Raw genomic sequence first — 19,976 nt, 5'->3', positions numbered from 1 at the left:
AAGAGAAGGGTGAAGATTTTTCAGTCAATATCTCCAAAACTGGGCTTATCACACCAAAACAATCTGGATGGATGAACAGCGCTACGAGACAGAGAAAAAAGTACATTACTTCAATTCTGGGGTGAACTCTCACTTTAAGTAATGCTGTACCTGGTTCTTTTCTACTGAGGCATTGTGCTTGTCACACATGGGGCTGATCTCCATGCCTTTCTCTCTCTCTCTGTCCCCCTGCGTGAAGAACTCCACCATGATGCGGTCCGTCCACTGGCGGTACAACTCGAGAGGTTTGGTCGGGTTACTCAGATCAGCACAGTGAACCATGTTCTGAAGAACCTGCAGTGGCAAATAGACAGCTGGCAAACATCAGATACATCGTTTATAGATTCATTTTCTTGATCCTGTTTTCGTATGAAAAGAGTTCTCACCTGTATGCGATCAGAATAGTTGTCTAAGAGCAGGACTCCCAGGCTGGTAACTTTCTTAGTCTCCACCATGGTTTTCAGGTCTGCTAATAGGTTCATGTGTTTGGACATATCTGTGGCGAGCACCTGCAAGAGCAACAATGACATTAAATCATATAGAAGTCAACCTCATGAAAAAAGGCTTAAACTGAGGCAGAACTGCTGCATGTCTCCAATCTGAATAGTTTACTCACCATGTCGATGACCATTTTGCGAAGTGACTGACGCTGTTTTTTGTTGAGATTCTGAAAGATGTCACAGTTGTCTTCCTGCAGAAGCTTAAAGCCTACAGCCAGGTGGTGATTCTCCAGCACTGACAAGTCATTGTACATCAGAGCCAGTTCTGAGTCTGAAGATAAAAAGGCAAAAAAAACCCCAAAAACTTCATCACTCTAGTCAGGCACATAGTTAAATACACTCAACACCCACGCACATTCAGATAATCCCTGTTGTGCTATGAGCAAACTCACTGGTGTTGATGAGAAACTGATTGGAAACTCCAGGGTGATCCACATCATGGATGGCGCTGGCAAACAGAGCAGCAAGGATCTCCAGATCAGTAAACACAGCCTTGGGTGACACACAAAAAAAGCAGGTAATTGTGTGTGGATACAGAGCAGGACATGACATATACAGAACCCGTAGTTTATGATGAGGTCTGTCTGTGAATTTGAGCGATTACCTCGAGTGCAGGTGTGGACAGCAGCACATTTGTGGATTGGACCACGTCGGCAGCATGGATGTTGTTGTGGTAGGCCACATCAGAATGGTAATGGTCCTCCAAAGTCATTATAAAGGTAATGAAAGTGTTCACTGGAATCTTAAAGGACTTGAGCAGATCACGTTCCTGCAGTAGCAGAGAAGATGACGGGTTGTTCAAGGTAAAAATAAATCATTGATTATCATCATTCGATTATCATTCCTTTATTTATTCATTCACTTTATTGTGCATTTATTTGCTGTGCCAAACATCTGAGGTTATAAAGTTCAGGAGCCATATGCTGTTTGCTGTGATTGTAGTACCTGGAAAATGGTGTACATGGTGACTGTCAGTGGGCGACTCCCAGAATATTCAGAGACCTTAAAGATGTCAATACCCCATCGATCTATATCCTCAAGTTCCTGTCAGTGAATAAGTATATTAAACAACATTCAGTAGTACTGATACAAAAATAAAAAATTAACTAAAGGAAAAAACTAATTAGTGAATGCTGAATTAGTCCTCACACCTTAGCTAGGAGTCCTTCCTGGGTAGCATTGACCCCAAAGCGAGGGATGGTAGAAGGGGCGAGGCTGGGGCTGTGGGTGGCTTTCTTCACACCGCTGATCTGGGACATAGGACGCTTCTTCTTCTCTTTTTCCTTCGTGGGGGGAGACATGATGTCCATATCATGCTGTTTCTCTGCCAGATGAAGTCATAAAGTTAAAAGTGATGCCAACAGAAATGCAGCACGAACACTAACTTCCCTGCTGTCATGCATTTGTCCTGTTTTCAGTTACTCCTGCCTAAGATAAAGCACTATCCTGTGATTTACATGTATATCTGCATCTTTGTGCAGCAGTGAGTATCACATAAAGACGAGGTATTTACCCAGAAAGGTGCTGGAGATGAACTCGGACACCTGGTTCCCTGAACGGCTGGTTTCTGACAGCTGGCTGAGCTCTCGGTTCAACATCCTCTTGAACTGAGGACAAACACATGCAGCGAGCTTGATCAAACACACTATTTGCTAAACTGTGGTAAGAGTAGGTCACATCAACTCAGGCGCTTATTGGAACAACTATTATCTCTTAACAGCAACACAGAAAAGAAAGTCTTTGCAAGAAAATTCCTCTCTTTCAAGGAGGACCTTTGGTTTTCATATAGCTATGCACTGAATGTCACAACATGCAAGATGCATACAGAATCAGTGATTGATTATGTACTTGTAACATGTAAGTTAAGCTCTGGTTCAGCCAAATACAAGGCAGCAGATGCCACAGACCGTGCTGATATAAGACGTATTGAGTCTCAGAGAAAGTCCGCTGTCCCATCTCAACCATCACTTGTTTGCATCTTCACATTCATGAAACAAGCAACATGTGAGCCTCAGGCAGTCTCTTACCCTCCCACCCAGTTCATCCCTGTCTTCTCCTCACCTCTCCTTACCTGAATGAACATCAATGAGACGTGGATGAAATAAGTCACTTCTGGCATTTCAGCATAAAGTCAAGCATGGGAGCAAAAATAAAACAAGTTTTCCTTTAACGCTGCCTGTTCGATCTGAGCTGCCCGTCTGAGAAAAATCCACTGCTGAGTGCTGCGAAAGCTTTGATCACTACGTGCTAAACAAATAAAAGAAATAATATTTGTAAATCCATGGAAGAAAAGGAGAGTGGAAGCATATATGTGGGAATGCTGCTGGATCTGAGGATGCAAGGCAGAGAAGATAGACTCCCTCAGTCTCCCTGGCTCTCCCTCATTCACTCAGTTACTGCCTGTTCACTATGTGTGTAAACAGAGGGAGAATGGGGTACTCTAATCTCCACCTCCTTTCAAAAATGCCTAAGAATAGCAGCCAATCAGGCACCTGCTGCAGCAGAGTGTGCAGAAACAGAGAGCCGTCATTGGCTGGGAGATGCACAAAGTAGGCAGGGCAGAGTGAGGTTGTGAGACACACCATGTGCACCAAGTTTGAAGGTATGAAGAAAAAGGTTTGAATGGATTGGGAGGAGGGTTCATTTATGTAGCCAAAAATAAAAATAGTACATCATGCACCACAAAGACTTGGGTGCACTGACCATTATCACAATCCGAGGAACAAAAGATACAACGTTTTGACATGGAAATATGCTTAAAGCAGGCTCCAAAGTTCAATTACAACTGAATCATGTTTTGAAGCAGATAGTAAATATTAAAAGGTAATCATGGTGGCCTTATTATGAAGTTCATTTATTCACTTTTATACAAAATTCAAAATTGGTGGTGATGACATAAGCAGCATGGGAAAAACTCTGTGTGGCATGTAGTCTTTCTTAAGTACCCTACTCACACATAAATGATTCAGTGATTAAAAGAGCTCCCTTTCCAGGGTCAGTAAAGATCCAGTTTAACAAAGCGGTTCGATAAGGTCATCAGCGATGCAGAAACATGATTTCACTTTAGCCTCCTATATGCCTGCTTTTGTTCCCAAGGGCCAGCATGGATAATTCTTCCCCAGTGACTGAAGCTGTTCACTGACTGATCTGCAGGAATTGTGGGGGCTGTGGGGGGGTGCCTTCCAAGAAACTCCGTCCTCTGCCACGTGAGTGTGTGACGAGTGTAATGCTATACGTATCCAGTATGTATCCAAGCAGGCACTGTGTGCAATAGGTTAGTACTGGGAAGAGGTGTCCATATGTTTGTGCACTTGTATGAAGCGCATGCATATGTTGTGAATGTGATCAAATAATATGAGAGCTGCATGGAGAGGAGAGGGATGGATGGGAGAATGATGAACAGTGTGGATTCCATTTTATCCAGTGCATCTCCCACTCCCACGCCTCATTCACATTTTTCTGCACATGATTGGGGGGAAGGGTGTGTCTGTGTTTCTAGTCTCTATCTGCATGCACGGAGCCATCCCGTTCATTCATGGAATAAGCCTCTTCCATCTTCTCACGGATGGGAGATTCTATTCATATTTCCATCAAGGAGTCTCTGTTTTAATTAGCTTTCAGCTTGGTTTAGGGATCAGTGAAGGTAACTTCATTTACAGTACACCACATATAATCCTTGGATTTAGTGCTGTACATTGAACTTTTTATAATTTGGGCAGGAAACATCTATTAATAGAAAGCAGATGAAAATGAACACATCTTATGTACTGTTGATATTGTTTGTTTTTAATTTTAGACCTTTATTGGACAGTGCAACAGTGAAGAGTAGACAGAAAAGCAAAGGAAAACAATGAGGAAAGGCATTCAGCAAAGGGGCCACAGATCAGACTCAAACCCAGGCCACCAACTTTCAGCCCTAAGGGATATATATATATATATATGGCTGCCAGCTCACACCCTGAGCTAATCTTTCAGCCTATGGTAGAAGGCTGTTGGTAGCATGTTAGTGTTATGTTAAAGTACCTTGTTGGACGCCATCTCACTGACAGAGTGTCGGGTTTTCAGTGTCTCTAGTTGTTCCAAACACCAGTCCAGCTCATCTAGAGTCTCTATGGCCAGCTGCTGGTGAGGCTCCTCTGTACCAGAGAAACATCAAAAGGCATCATACACATGCAGCAGAAATTAAGCAGGCTGTAAACAGTAATGGTCTTGCTTTTTGAGAAACAATGATCAAAAGTAAATATTACATTTCATCAGAGAAGAAATGTAAAAAAACAACAAAAAAGTACCCAAATACTGTATTTAAACCTTTATGCCTTATAGTTCAGAGGGAAAGTCTGAATGAAATATCAGGCCGCATTTTATTTCATAATAATTTTATTCATGCAGTAAGACTACATGAGACAGTACAAGCTTAAAAAACAAAGCTTGTAAAGGAGTATCAAAAACAGTTTAATATGTGGTTACAAATAAATGTATTTTTAATAATAAAATAACACTTTCATTTTCTATCCCTGTCCATTAGGGACATTTACAGCTTTTGATTGGTTCGAGTCATTTCATTTATTGTACATTTAAATGCAAAAAACTTTGACCAAAGTGTTGCACAGTAAGCATCATTTCACCCTCTATAATAAATGAAAAACAGTTTTTAAAAAAAGTGAAAAATAAAGATTATTCTTACATTGCTATATTGATATTTTCATCATTATAAGCACATGTTGGAATACTTGCCCGCCACTGGATTTCATGTACTGATGAACGACATTCACTTACTAATTAAACACTGTGATGTGTTTCCGGTAACCTAGATTTCCAAATTCACAGATTTAATCATGTTAACATCCTTGCCATCTCTCTCTGTGTTTTTTAACCAGTGTGTATTTTGGGATAGTGATCAAATAGCTCATTCTGAGACCACTACCGACCTGCGAGGCTGGTCTTGCACATGGATGGTGGGTTGCTGCCCGAGGATCGCGTTCTGTAGATAGAGAGTATATTAAAGACAAACAGCAAACACAGCAGATTTGTATTTGTCAGGTGTGATGGTGAAAGAACAACAAGACTTAGCAAGTCTCCAAAAAGCCTACTTGCTGGCTGTGCGATCTTGCTGGCCGGTTATGACGGCAAAGTTACTTCGGACTGTCCTCAGGCTGGCGAGGACCTGCCAGAGAGGAACAAAAGGCCGAATGTACGAGTTCACGAGAAATGAGACATTTGTAATGTAATGAGCCATAGCCTTAAATGCCTATAAAAGCTTCTACTTTCATTTGACCTAGAGCTTCTCAATACAAATCACTGACTATCATTTGATCCTGTGGCTTTCTACTCTTGGCAGATGTGCCATGCAAAGGCATTCCCTTCTCCCTTTCTGATGTTTTCATAGCATCACTGACACTCCTCTGGGTCACGTCTGCCACTGCATCTGTCACCAAACACTGACTCAGCATGGGGAGAAAGCCCACAGAGTATCAGATGTCCAGATTTGATCCATGCATGAGCCTTATCTGCCACCACGCATATCTCAAACGGCATGATCCAGCAGTATTGGATTCTCAGCTCCTTTCACTGTGTAAAGTGAGCACGAGAGTGACGCACATCCCACGCAAGAGCTAGGCAACACCAGCGGGATGCTGATCTTGTCGCAGGGCCAACATGATCCTGAGGGGATGTTCCGGTGGAGCACTAAAGCCCAGTCCCATACCATCTGGAGTCTTTTTTTTTTTTGACCATCTGCCAAATTTTCAAATAACACAATATTTGGAAAGGTTTCAGAGGACTCACCTGTGCAAACGGTGTGACGATCATGTCTTCTGTATGTCTGCAGTCCAGAAAAGACACACAAGAGGAAAAAGCATGACAAAAACATAAAATACTGTGAAGCTCAACTATAAATCCCTAAACTATGACACTAAAGAACCAAAGAGTGATAAAAAGAAACCTTGTTCTGGACCTTATTCTGAGGTACTACTTTAGGTTTATCCTCATATATTAAAGACATGCATTGCAAGGAGTAAGGCTGGTGAGGAGACAGTTTAGGTGAGGTGGAAAGGGTGGGTGACACGTTATGAACAGGTAAATATGAGTAAATAAAAACAGAGTGTGTTATTACACTTGGCTGTCCATCTGATTAAGCATTGCATGCAAGAACAAACAAAACAGAACTGGTTGTTTTAGAGAGCCTAACAGGGGTCACAAGTGAGGCTTTTGATATTTAGTCATTAGCAGAGAGGAGGGAAATGACCATGAAGCCATCCAGAGGGAATGCAGCAGAGGGCTTCAGGGGACAGAGTCAGTGTGGGTTTATTTTTTTCCCTAATTTCTTCTTTATCATGTTCTTCTCACCGAGATGACAACCAGTTGACTTCCCAATGCTTCAAGCTTTCTTCCCTTTAAAAACACATAGGCAAGAGGTTGAGGAGACCTGTGACTGTTTCATTTACAAAACTGAAGGTTTTTTTTTTTTTTTTTTTTTAGATAGCATGAAGTCTGTAATGTCTTGCTTGGGGACATAACTGAGACACAAAAAACAAGGAAAATATCTCTTTCTTTAGAACTGTTTGTAATCCCAGTGGAATAGATTTGACATTCAAGCATTTTGGGATGGGAAAACAGCTGCACGCAATACATAGCATGTCCCAATAAAGTCGTTGAGAGCCCTAAATCTTCTCAAGGTGGATCTTTCCTTTCAGTCTTTACACTCTATGAAAAACAAGAAGTTAAACTGTGGGCCCTTTGGCTTCAGAGGTGTCTATATACCTGAACCTCTGCACTCAAAAGGATAGAGAAGAACATGCAAACATGATTTATGGGATCCTAGTGGTATCCCTTTAGGATAAAAAGCACAGCACAGCAACAGCTCTTGATTCTTGGACTGAGGGATTTTACTGCTGTTGTTCAGATGCAGAATTTCATATTTCATATCTAGCACCTCTCAATACAAAGAGTAAAGAGTTTCAGCTTGTGGACTTACAGGTCACTGGCAGTGGAGGAGTTTCTTGAGGGACCTTTAGGTGACAGGTCAAAGTCAGAGTCAGAGCGGTAGAGGAAAGATTCCCGCCGCTGGCTGTGAGGGAAATTGGTCGGTCGGACCAGACCAGAGCCAGGGCTGGCCTGAGGGTCCAGGGGGCTGCGTCCCACAGACAATCCATTCTCCACATCAAAACTAAGAAGATATAAATGGACAGAGAGTTTATTAAGGTCCCATGACTCAAGAGAGAAGCTTGCAAATTTGGTAAGGAAAAGTAATAGGAAAAAATAAATCCATCCAAACTGCGTGTGCTTCCTGGAAAGCTCATTATTCCTACTGGAGTTACCATTGTTATATACCCAGCACTATAAAATATCTCCCATAGAATATCTGCATGTGTGCATTCATGTGTGCAACAGCTGGTGTGTATGAATCTGTGTGTCTGTCAGACAAATACAGGTCATTACTTTGTGACTGCTTACAGCATCAAACCAGAGACACTGAAACATTTGACTAGCTGGTCAAATGGGTCAGCAGGCACTCAAGTGAGCAAATTAGCCCCATTTGGAGCTGCAGGCAATATTAATACAACAGCCATGAAAATAAAAGAATAAGTGAGCACCGATAAATGGGCTTTATATTTCAGCCTGTGAGGAAAATGTTTCCCTCGAGACCGCTGTCGGATTAATAGATAAACTTTCTTCAAAAAGGTACACAAACAAACAAAAACAAAAGAGAGATTCCAGTTTAGAGTAAATGAGACTGCTGCTCCTTTGGTGACAATAAAATGGATACATTTACTAAAAAAATACAATATTCCATATCTAAAAAAATCACTACAGACCTTATAAGGATTTCTGTGGCACAAGCTTTCACTGGGTAGGAGCACTGCGATATTGTCATCTCTTGAACAGGAAATAGTGTAACATAGAAGGAAGCATAACTTGTAAACCAGCGAAACCCTTCAAATTTAGAAGGGTGACAAAAAGGATAAGACATTGTGAAATGTGTGAGAATACAGTAGCAAAATAAATATAACTCAGGAAGTGAGCTAAACTCAGCACCACAATTCAATCTGAACAACAATGGCGGAAAAGAAAACACATCCAAATTAGACTGAAACCAAAATGAGGAGGTGGTGAGATCCAAAGAGAAAGAATAGCTCTCAGTACTGGTGGCTGCATGTAACGCTATAGCTGATTTATAATTAGGATAAATGCTAAAAGCCATTAAATGTGCCATTAGAGGGATCCAGAAAAGAGCAGCTGATGGGAAGGATGGGTCAACTTTACATTTTTAATATATTAAACCACATTATAACATTTAAAACAATGAATGAAGAAAAACAGGCAGACACACAATCATCATGCAGAAATAAAAATAGTTGCAACATAGACTACATAATCCACTCTTAATTAAAAGTAGGAATGGAGTTTAGATAATGTAATGCAAGTATGTGTGTGTGTGTGTGTGTGTGTGTGTGTGTGTGTGTGTGTGTGTGTGTGTGTGTGTGTGTGTGTGTGTGTGTGTGTGTGTGTGTGTGTGTGTGTGTGTGCCTACATACAGATAAATCCTGACTGTGAGCCAACAGCGGGGCTAAAAATAGCAGCACATTATTGACGTGGGTTTCGAGCGAGTGAGCGCCTAAAAATAGCACAGCGTCAGGTGAAGAGGAGTTCTCCTGATAAAGCACCATCTGACTACACAGAGGAACAACAAATGAAGGCACAGCAAGGTCCTTCTTCACAGTCTGGGCACGTTTCTGCTTTGATCTACATCTCTATTTTCCCACAGCCTCTCTATGAGCCTCTGAGACTTTCGGCCAGCAGCTCCGTTTGGCAACACATCCCCTTTTTCTAAACAGTGTGGGGAGCTCCAGAGTAGAAATGCACACTTTAGTAAAACAACCATTAGCAGAACATGGAGGATTTTGCAGGGACAGATGTTGAGACACATTTGATCGTTTTCAAATAAATAGAAGAGGGAAACCAATATTTAAAAAAGAATAAAAAATCTCATGACATAGGTATGTGTGCCAAAATGTTCAAGAATAATAAAACACAAACCCAAAATGTCAGTGATACAATTACTAGTACATTACAGATTCTTAGTAAGAGTATTGAAACAGAACAGCCAATGCACCATGGACCTGTGTGGGGTCTAAAGTGCAACAAAATACACAACAATAATGAAAGACATTAACAACTGCCAAGTCCCATATACACTCACTGGACACTTTGTTAGGTATACCTTGCTAGTACCAGGTTGGGCCCCCTTTTACCTTCAGAACTGCATTAATTCATCATGGCACAGATTCAACATGGTGCTGGAAACATTCCTCAGAGTTTTTGCTCCATGTTGACATGATAGCATCACACAGTTCATCCCACAAGAAACCAGTTTGAGATGATTTGAGCTTTGAGACATGGTGTGTTATCCTTCTGGAAGTAGCCATCAGAAGATGAGTTCGCTGTTCTCATAAACGGATGGATGTGATCAGTAACAACACTCAGGTAGGCAGTGACATGTAAATTATGCTCAATTGAAGCTAAGTGATGATGCTACACGCTTACACTCAATTGTTGCCATATTGGCTGATTAGAGACTTTCATTAACATACAGTCGTACAGGTATACCTAACAAAGTGGTTGGTGAGTGCACAATATACAACTTAGGGAATAATAATGGGTTTTTCACATGGTCCACAGTTTTTGAGATCTGCATCTTAATCAAAACTGCAACTCTCTGCTGGCTCCATGAATGGTTACCTATTACTCCAATCCATGAATGATGGATCAACCATTTGTAGAGCTGTGCTGCTACAATCCAGCTTGACAGTTGGCATGCATGAAAACACTGCATTCATTCCTCTCATTCCTGCTCCATCCTGCACTACCCCCCCCCCACCAACTCACCATGCTACCCTCCTAGGATGCTGCATGAATACAAGACGTTGGTGTGTTACTGGCTATTATATAACAACAGAAGCTGAATTCCCTCCATTCAGATTCACACACTGACTGCATCACAGAAAGCCAGAGAGAGGAGTCAGAGGCAGTAGAGACAGTGGGACTGTTCCAGTGTGGTTACTAGAGTGAGTATCCACAAATGGCTTTGTGTGTAAAGATGTAAATGAATCATAATTTTATTTAAATAATGTCTATAATGAGTCCCAATGATATACACCTGTCCATCATGTGCGTATTTTAATCTCAAGCTGTTACCACTACATGTGGAGTTTAAGGCATCATCTTCTCCTCACCTTCTTATCTTTCCTATTTAACCCATCTGTCTCATTATATCCTCTGTAGTGGTCCTGCACCCACTGCTATCCTTGCGTGCTCTGACTATAAATCTGTTTATATTTCCACACGTCTGTGTCTGTGCAGCTAAATTTAGCCTCCGCTTGCATGTGAATCGAGAAAGGCAACACCACAGCTAAAAATAACTCTCAGGTAGAGTTCAGAGCCCTCCTCTCTCTCTCTCTCTGTTTGCTGTCTCTGCATCACGGAGCAGCAGATTCTTCCCTCCATTCATGAATATTTATGGAGGAGTTTCTATTTGAAGCCGATACCGAGCTAAAATTAGACCACAGATCTAAATACCGCCTACGCCATTCCCTCACTGCTTTTTTTTTTCTTTCCTTCACTTCCAGTTTTTCTCGCTTTATCTCTCACTGAGCTGCTGTCAGCTCAGTGCAGGGAAGGGAATCCTGACTCACTCATGACACTTGACTGCTCACCTCGTACTCCGGCACCCCCACAGACACAACACATAGTGTTTTTGCACCGCAGTGTTTCCGAGAGTGAAATCGCAGTGTTCTTCTGCTGGTTTATGCAACTTTAGAACAAAGCCTTCAATTTACACAGTAGCAAGAAGCAGCTGTTTCCATGGAAACAACTGATGGAGATCCATAAAGCTGATAAACTAAAACAATAATTCATTAACACAGATTATTTCTAATAAGAGCTAACTTTGAGGAGGATAATGCTATTAAAATCAGATTCACATGTGAGGTGAACAGCTGAATCGTGACATGTTATAAATACTTTCTAGTATTTCAGAAAAAATAAAAAGCTGTTTACAGTTTTTCTTTTGAAGCTGAATATTCCATCATTTTCTGAACACCTCCAATGTGCATGATCCTTAAGTATACAATTAACAAAACCCACATTAAATCTGTCAGCAGAGGCATCCTGTGTTCCTAAGAGGTCAGAGGTCAAGGTTCAGGCTTAGTGTGCGCATCGTCTGAACAGGAAGCTCCCGTAGAAGCTCTGTGGCTGCTCAGGCTGGTTGGTCTTCAAAAATGACTCCATTGTCTTTTTGTTTTTCACATTTCAGCCGGTCGCACCCTCCGGCCCACCTCTCCTCTCCTTCCCTGACACCCTTCCCACTCTCTACTCTTCTCAGCTCCAAACACAACAAAAGAAAAGAAAACTGAATGGAATTTTCTTTTAAAAATACTCCTGTTGCATGGGAAGGTGTTAATTATAGTGCAGATAAAGCTGGTGATGAGTGGTAGCTGATGTGTATTTTAAGTTCTTTCTGCAGAATTAAAATAAATCTATTCATTCACTCTGAGGAGAAGGTCCCTCTACTGGGCCTTGGTGAAAGTGCTAGAGCCGGTTATTGTAGATGCATGAACATTGAAAACTGAAATATACACTTAATTTCATAATTTATTATTGAAATATTTGTATCATTGTAGCAGTCTGACGATTTTGAACTGGGTCTTTGAACTTGCACGTTATATGCATTATAAAATAATGAGACAATATATACGTATTAAGTTTTTTTTGTAGATAAATCAAATTAATAATTTAACAAGAACTTGAGCTAACTTTCTTCTTAATTATTGCCACACTCTAAAAGAAACACAGACCAAAAGATTTTTCTACGTGCAGAGACGGTGAAAAAAAGCCTAAAAGTTTACTATAAAAGTTAAAAGCAAAGCTGAAATGCTTATTGCACCACCTGTTTGAGATTGGATATGGTTAAATAGAACCATCCTAATTTGGCATCTGCATTCGCACTCTAGGCTTCAAAGGTGGACGTGCACGCACATGCACACACACGCAGACGCATTTAATTACCTCTCTTGTCTAAAGACCAACTGGAGCCAACATTCCTGGACAACGCAGAGACTTTTAGATTTTTTTTTAAAAAAGTGTAAAGAGAGAGGTGTTAGCGTGTTTGTTATTTAAGTGGCTGGTTGGTAACAAGTGTGATTGATGGCAACCTGTCAGTGGCCCTGATACTTGACACCCTGCCTGCGTCACCGCCTGTCATGGCAACGTCAATCCCATCTGGGGAGCATTAAAATACAGGAGCAACGGGGCAGAGTGAGAGGGAGAGAGGGAGAAAGCAAGAGCGAGAGAGGCCTGTAAACCAGGGCAAGCTGTCATCTGAACCTTCATTCATCACTCCCAGGCCTTTGCTGTGACACAACCAGAGGTAGAATTAGTTACACCAAAGCTGACTCGCGCGACGAGCTGAACCATTTATTCAAAAGATATTTAAACGGATGCGGAGCATTTACTGCATGCAAGAGAATTTGTACTTTGTAACACTTGAGAGTATTTTATTTCCACTGAAATTATTTCTATTATATGACAATGTGTCAGTGTGAACCAAAAGCAGCAGTGTTGTAAAACCATTTCATTGTGTTTAAATGTTATAATATAAAGAGATTCACCTGCATAAGGCGCATGAAAGACATTCTGGCCCCCAAAAAAAGGACGAGGCCTGGCTTGAGTGAGAGCACAAAGTTCACACCAACAACTGCGAGTCCGCACACAGATGTGAACAAAGGAAGAGCAGATGTGGTAAATGTGGCCACAGTAGAAATCCACAGAGATATTTCTAAGTATTAATTAAACAGATCGCCAGTTTGTGCTCTGGGATAAATGATGGTTTTTTTTCTCTGCTGATTGTGTGGCCTGTCACACACAGGCAGGACCACCCTGCTGTTTGTCTTGCACATCTTCTCCTTCTCTGTAACTTCACATTACTGAAACTGGCGATGAAGGAACCTGATGCAGGTGGGATGTGTTCACATGTTGACACTGCAGCTAGATTAATTCACAATTATCCTTTCTTTCCAGTCAGCTGTAATCCATCACTGATGGGAGACTTGCATTTCATTGTTTTTTGGGGGGGTTTTTTTGGATCTTGTAAATATTTTCTAAAAACAATGTAATGTTTATTATATGAATTTGATTATGTTGTACACTGTGAATGGCATAAATAAAGTATGGATAAGCACATCTCATGGAAATTATTCTCTTTTTCAACTTATTCGCTCTTTGAAACAGTGCCTTAAACAAATGACACATAATATTCACTTTTTTAATTATTTTTATGTTATTAACATCAGCACTGCCTAGCTGGGGGAAATATGCCAATCGCACTGTAAGAACCTTGTTTGTTGTCATAAGAAAAACAAATATTTAATACATATTTGCAGTTTGGTAAGTGCAGGCCACGCAGTTTTCGAGTTATTGAGCAGACACTGTTTTTCTATTTTTAGTAACAGTGACCTTGGTCTTTACCCCAGTGACCCCATTGACTAGCTCAGCATTGCTTTGGTCATAAGCTCACAAAGTTTGGTCGGCTGAATGGTTCTCGAATTATTGAACAGACGCTTCAATGGACGCCTGCCCGCCCACTGTGGGTGTTCACATAATACGTCCCGTGTTTCGATGGGCGTGCAAACATCAGGAGTTTGAGGTTAGATGCCAAAACCCTGTTTTGGGAACAACAGGTGGAAATTGACTTACTTTAACCTTCTGATATCTAGGATCTGGTGTTTTCTGTTGCTACCAAAGTGGGTAGTAGTCTGCAAAGAATTCAAAAAGATCTTAAAATAAAACTTTTAAATGAATCATCCCATGATAATAAAAATGACTGGCAATTGTCCAGGACTGGCTCCACCAGGAAATTCAGCCAAAAGCAGGTATTTAATTTTTTTAAAAAAAGTCTCAGAGAAGCCCCTTATTTAATCTGTAGAATCTGCAGGTCACTGGGTTTCAAAGGGCATGCTACAGTTGGACAGAGGTCACGTGCCAGGAAAAAAAACCCTTTGTTATCCAGAAATAACAGTAGAGGGGAAACAACACTTTGCCAGTTAATATATGCTGTAGGCAAAGTCTAGGCCCTCTGGAATAATGTGCTCTGCTCTGAACCTCGAGTCAAAGATTCAGCTGCTTGGTAACAGGCAGACCTGCTTTTTAGGGGAAGAATATCACATTTGGTTTTTAATAAGATTCCTCACAAACTGGGCAGTCTGCATTTATCTTCTAAAATGTTGGGAGATCTGAAACAAGTATATATAACAAGTATATATATATATATATAAAAAAAACCTCTTAAACATGTCACAAGTAAATGAATGTTGCATGGAAGAGTGGTGACTGGTGACAAAAAGCCTACAAGAAGTAAGTTATTTCTGTTAAATGGTCCAAAACAAGCTTCTGAGGCTAAGAGTGTACATTTTCCTACAGGAGAATACTACATCTATTGAGTTTGATATTTTTGTTCAAGAAATGACTGAAAAAGCCTTGTGGTGCTTCACAGAGGATCAGATGTTCCCAAATGCACATGACGGTATATTTAAAACTCTTTAAAGATGTGCAACAAAAGCACTCAGATTAGTTTAATAGATGCAGGTGAAATAAACATTTTAGCTGTCTCGCTGAGAATTAGATGAGAACAATGAGACCTAACATGTTAGGTTGCATAACAGTTTCATGACAAGCTTAGCTTAGCTAAACTTAGCTTAACATGAAAACTGCAAACAAACGCTCTCATTGGAGGCCCTGTGCTCACTTTACATATGCTTATAGGCTTTTAAACAAAGCAAGGATAGCTTCTAATCTAACTTTCAGCAATAAAGCAAATGTGTATTTCCCTGTACACTGTATATCAAACATCTGCATGGAAAAAGATGTAAGAAAACATTAGAGTTAGTTTAATTCCCTTACACTTTGTATTCTCTTGTCTGTTCCTGTCTAATCCTCCTTGATTATAAAAAAAGAAGGGGGCAGCATTCAGTTTTGGTATACAAGCTATAGATCTGTACAAAGCTGTAGAAAGCATTCAACAAAGCAACAGAGACATAACCTTTTAGCTATGTTAACACTTTACAGCCACAGAAAACAGACCCTAGTGAGGAGATGCAGTGGCAATATAAATGTATAGGCCTAACCATTGTTCAGAATCAAGCAGTGAAAAGTGGTTTTAAAAGGATGTAACCCAATGTAGAAAGCACAGCAGAAAGGCAGGAATACACAATCACTTTGCTTACATTTTTATAAAAAAAACGAAGAGAATTATGAGACAACCTAACCTCTGATTACAGCCACCGGTGCTTCAGGTGACCAATGAATGTTTGGTGTAGTAGAGATAAACTTACAGCTTCCTAAATGACCTAAAAGCTATTTTACAGACATACTGAAATAAGTTTTTTTTTTTTTTTAAGGAAACAGAAGATTTCAAGTTTAATTTTATTGACTATTAACCTGATGGAACATGTAGGTTCTAAGGAGGCCATTGTAGATGGTTCTGTGGAGGAACTTTCAAAAAATACTTTGCAGGTGAATTGATGAATCGTCTACTTCTATCTATCACCAACTAATTTCAAGCAGAAAGGAAACAAGTTTGAGAGGCTTTGGGAGTCAGTATGGATTAAGTATGTAGTTAGCATGTTGTTAGATTATTCTTGTTATCTCTGTAATGAAAATCCAAAAGGTTCTTGCAGGCAGACACTTTAAAAAGAAAAAGGTGACTGGATGAACTATTTAGTATCATACCTAACATAGCTGCAGCCTTATTGTCTGGTAGTTCCAGGACACTGATTGCTCGAAAAAGACGAAGTTCATCTGGCAGGATTTGTCAAAAAGCAGTGTAAAACACTGCAAGTATGGATGTATAAACAGTATGTGAGAGACTCAGGACTTCCCCTCTGATGGCTTAAATCACCCACAGGTTTCTTTCCTTAGAAAAACAATACAAAGTCTACATGGATACCGTTTACAGTGAGAAATGCTTGCTGAGGACAACCTTGCTGTCAGTCATCAGTTAACTGATACAGTTAACTGATGACTGACAGTTAACTGTAAGCAGTGGTGAGGTACCACGGTCAGGGGTGCTATGGATCTCCTTGTGGGAAAAAAAGAAGGAAATACTCATTTTTTCCAACAAGTTACACACACTCTATCAGCTGCAAAAATGTCAACAATTTCAGTGCAGCCAAATTGTTGAGATATTTTTGCATATTTTGTGCCTAATCTATGAAAGTGCACTTTCATAACAAATCTGTCTCTGCAAACACATTCCTTTGGTTCAAATACTACTCTTTGCTTTTCCTTAAATGAACTCTGAAAATGAACCTCACTGTTACGATGACAAGCTATAGAATAATGTGTGCAAAGTGTTCAACAGATATCTTACTGAACTCTTTTTTTTACTGCAGACTGTTGTTTAAATTACAAATGAACAGTGGGACATACAAATGGAAACTTCTAGAACATAAATAAAGGACTCCCTACATCAGAAAACCTCTAAGTGTATAATTATAGCTCTGGAAAAAATAATAGACCACTTCAGCCTTAAAAAAAAAAAAATCAGCATCTCTACATGGTTGGAAGTCACTCCAACAGATGCCCACCTCACGGTATTAACTCTAACCAAATATTATTTAATAAGGTAAAGTATAAAAGCCACTGTTCTAAAAAAGGACCTGCTGGATGGCAAATAACAGCGACAGGAGCACCTTAAAAGCAGCTAGAATAAAAAAGAATAAGTTGGAAACAAACAGCTTTGAGTGAGGAAAGAAAGGGTTAAATTCTGGCTTTACTCATAGAGCGATACAGCCTCATCGGTTCCACCCTCAAAATGATTCACTAAAACAACAACAACAACAACAACAAGCAATATTGCCAACAACAAACCTCAGACCAGCAGAGGGTGAAAACAACCCTCAGGGACAGGGAAGACCCCCAACTCATTCAAATGTTGAATGTCACAAATGTAGGATGACATTAAGTGACCTACAAAATGAATGGCAAACGGCAGCTGGGGAGAAGTGCATGGTGCAGCTCCGGAGTTGCACAAACGAGAAAAGAGCAAAGAAGAGCCGGGCTGAGGTTTGTAAACGACCGTGAAGGTTAGACTGCAGTGGACTGGAGTAACACCATTTTCTCTGAAGAGCCTAACCTGGTCATCTAATAGTTAGACAGAGACCCGGAGAGGCCTGCAAGCTACACTGTCTCACACCCTTGGTGGTTTCAGATGCACTCCACAGTAGATGGCTAGATGGATGCTTGCATGTGTGTTCACAGTCTCTACAGATACGGTGTCAACACTAGGAAAGACGGCTGGATAAAAATACAGGAGTAAGGTCCCTAAAAAACAAAAATGCATTTTCCTTAGTAGCAGGCCTCATTCATGGCTCAAAACGTTTTTAAAGTTTAAATGTGGATTTAAATTTAAAAAAACATCAGACTTTGTGGATTTTAGTTTTTTTTTTTTTCTTAATTTGTTTTTATTACAAAGATGTTGCTGAGCAAGTTCTTCAGCGATGTGCGTGCATACTGCTTTGTAACGAGCTAAAGTGCACATGCAGTCCAAGTCTTCAAATATAAGTCAAGCAAAATATTTTTGTTTTGCCTCTTTTACAGGAAAAAATCCTAAATTCTTCTATAGCAACATCATCTTTGCATGGTATGGATGGATTTACAGAAACACAGAAGCACATCTTACAAAAAAAATCTTCCAGAGTGGTCATGTCCTGAGAGCACATCACTGGACATTGAAGTTGAGGGCTCTGCAAATCACATGTATCATCATGTAAAAGCACACAGGTAAGAGTGCGGTTACAGTATTTGCCCATCTGTGAGCCTGGGGCCTGCAACCCATCAGGAGACCTGCTGCCTCCGTCTGAGACAGATGGAATAGAGGTCCGTGTCGCTTCACTCCCTGTGGGCCACACCATCGCTGCAAAGCATTGATGAATTATGAAATGCTTTGGAAACACTTTCAGGAGACATTTATTACGACAAAGTGGCTTTTGGCTGAGACACCTCTACTACTTTGCCAGGATTTGTGAGAGTTATGAAGCGTAGCGGGCACAAGATGAGTTAATCACTTCTGCAAATGAATACTACGACTGAAAGCTTGGATTCATTTATCAAGCCCACAATGACCTGGCAAATTCGAATAGAATTTGACCCCTGGCACAAGTGTTGTGTGAATATCCCAAAGACAAGAGTCTGTGTACGCAATTTAAGCAGTAACAAGAAAAATCTATCTAAAAACTACTTAACGGGAGTTGGCGTCTAAAGCATCAGAGTGGATCCAATGTTCACACTCAGAGACGCTGATAAATTAGGAAGATGAAGATTTCTCTTTCCTCCTCCTCTCTTCCCAGGTTGAACTGACAGGGGAGAGTATTGGGTTTCTAAGAATGCACTTCTAAAGATCAACTCTCCTGCCAAAACTGTCAGTTTTGTAACACACTTAATTTATATTAAATTACCCTGAGCATAAATCCCACTCTCGCACTCCCAAACACCTAACAAAGCCCACACTTGTATTTGCCATCAGTGGTTTATTTAGAAATAATCTTTAGGATTTTTCCATCCCTTCCATCACTGTCAAACCTGCATAATATTCCATGTCACTGCAACTTAATTTTGCGCTCAGCCCACTGCAGACTTCACTGAGGTAAATTAGATTGACGGCCCGTGGACACACAGCTGCCCGTGAATGGCTGGAGAGAGAGAGAGTGGAGAGAAGGGAGAAGTGAAACGGCTCAAATCAATGGAGCTAATCACCCAGCTTTTAATTTTAACCGGTCATCAGAACACAGCCTCTGTGATTTGTTATACACACAATAACTGCAATATAATTGTTTTACCTGAGAGAAAGAGAGCCATAAACTTCATGCTGAGAATGTGATTCCTTTTGCAGGTATTTGTGCTGCACAGCTTACAAATTTGCTACGATGTGGGACCGGTTTTACCGATAAAGAGTACCGATAACAATATTGCACCATTATCACATACCGTGCAGTGCAACTACAGTTATCATAAAATTGCATTTATTTTAAAGACATTCTCACTATATGCAGGCTCCAAAATGGTGACAAGGTAGTAAAAGTGATGCTACTAGTTGGGCTCCAGCATGCTGAGAGGTTGGAGATGAAATCCTGTATTATTACAATAGTTTGGATTCAATGGACCTTCTTGCTGTGAGTTGACAGTGCTTTCAACCTGAGCTAAACAACTGAACTAAATAAAGCTTTAGCAGCTCCCTCTCTAAAATCATGTTGTTTTGACCATAATAGAAGCAAATATAGCTAAATTAAACTCGCCTAACAGGCTGCTTTTATAGCCTAATCTGAATTTCACAACATTTCAACTTAAAGAAAGAGAAATGCAGCTTTACACATCAAGCCAATAAGCTGC

At 40.4% G+C, this 19,976-nt stretch overlaps 1 protein-coding gene across 5 annotated transcripts in view; it reads right to left on the bottom strand.

The window, feature by feature from the left end:
- pde4ca (phosphodiesterase 4C, cAMP-specific a) overlaps positions 1 to 19,976 on the bottom strand; it is a 42,135-nt gene that overhangs the window by 3,778 nt on the left and 18,381 nt on the right. For 3 of the 5 annotated variants that reach the window (XM_030752533.1, XM_030752530.1, XM_030752531.1), the window contains exons 2-15: positions 7,513 to 7,704; positions 6,885 to 6,929; positions 6,324 to 6,360; positions 5,630 to 5,703; positions 5,468 to 5,520; positions 4,563 to 4,675; positions 2,053 to 2,146; positions 1,691 to 1,863; positions 1,485 to 1,583; positions 1,144 to 1,308; positions 932 to 1,031; positions 656 to 810; positions 426 to 548; positions 151 to 333 (exon numbers count right to left, since the gene is read on the bottom strand). In XM_030752533.1, coding sequence (XP_030608393.1) covers positions 151 to 333; positions 426 to 548; positions 656 to 810; positions 932 to 1,031; positions 1,144 to 1,308; positions 1,485 to 1,583; positions 1,691 to 1,863; positions 2,053 to 2,146; positions 4,563 to 4,675; positions 5,468 to 5,520; positions 5,630 to 5,703; positions 6,324 to 6,360; positions 6,885 to 6,929; positions 7,513 to 7,704 — 1,606 coding nt within the window. Of the gene's footprint in view, positions 1 to 150; positions 334 to 425; positions 549 to 655; positions 811 to 931; positions 1,032 to 1,143; positions 1,309 to 1,484; positions 1,584 to 1,690; positions 1,864 to 2,052; positions 2,147 to 2,610; positions 3,785 to 4,562; positions 4,676 to 5,467; positions 5,521 to 5,629; positions 5,704 to 6,323; positions 6,361 to 6,884; positions 6,930 to 7,512; positions 7,705 to 19,976 lie in introns of those variants that run through there. The other 2 variants (XM_030752532.1, XM_030752534.1) reach the window with 2 other exon arrangements.

This window comes from Archocentrus centrarchus, chromosome 17 (assembly GCF_007364275.1).
Source record: "Archocentrus centrarchus isolate MPI-CPG fArcCen1 chromosome 17, fArcCen1, whole genome shotgun sequence".
In the NCBI taxonomy this organism is placed as follows: Eukaryota; Metazoa; Chordata; class Actinopteri; order Cichliformes; family Cichlidae; genus Archocentrus; species Archocentrus centrarchus.
Note: the sequence above shows the minus strand (reverse complement) of the source record. Positions and strands in the feature narration are given on the sequence as shown.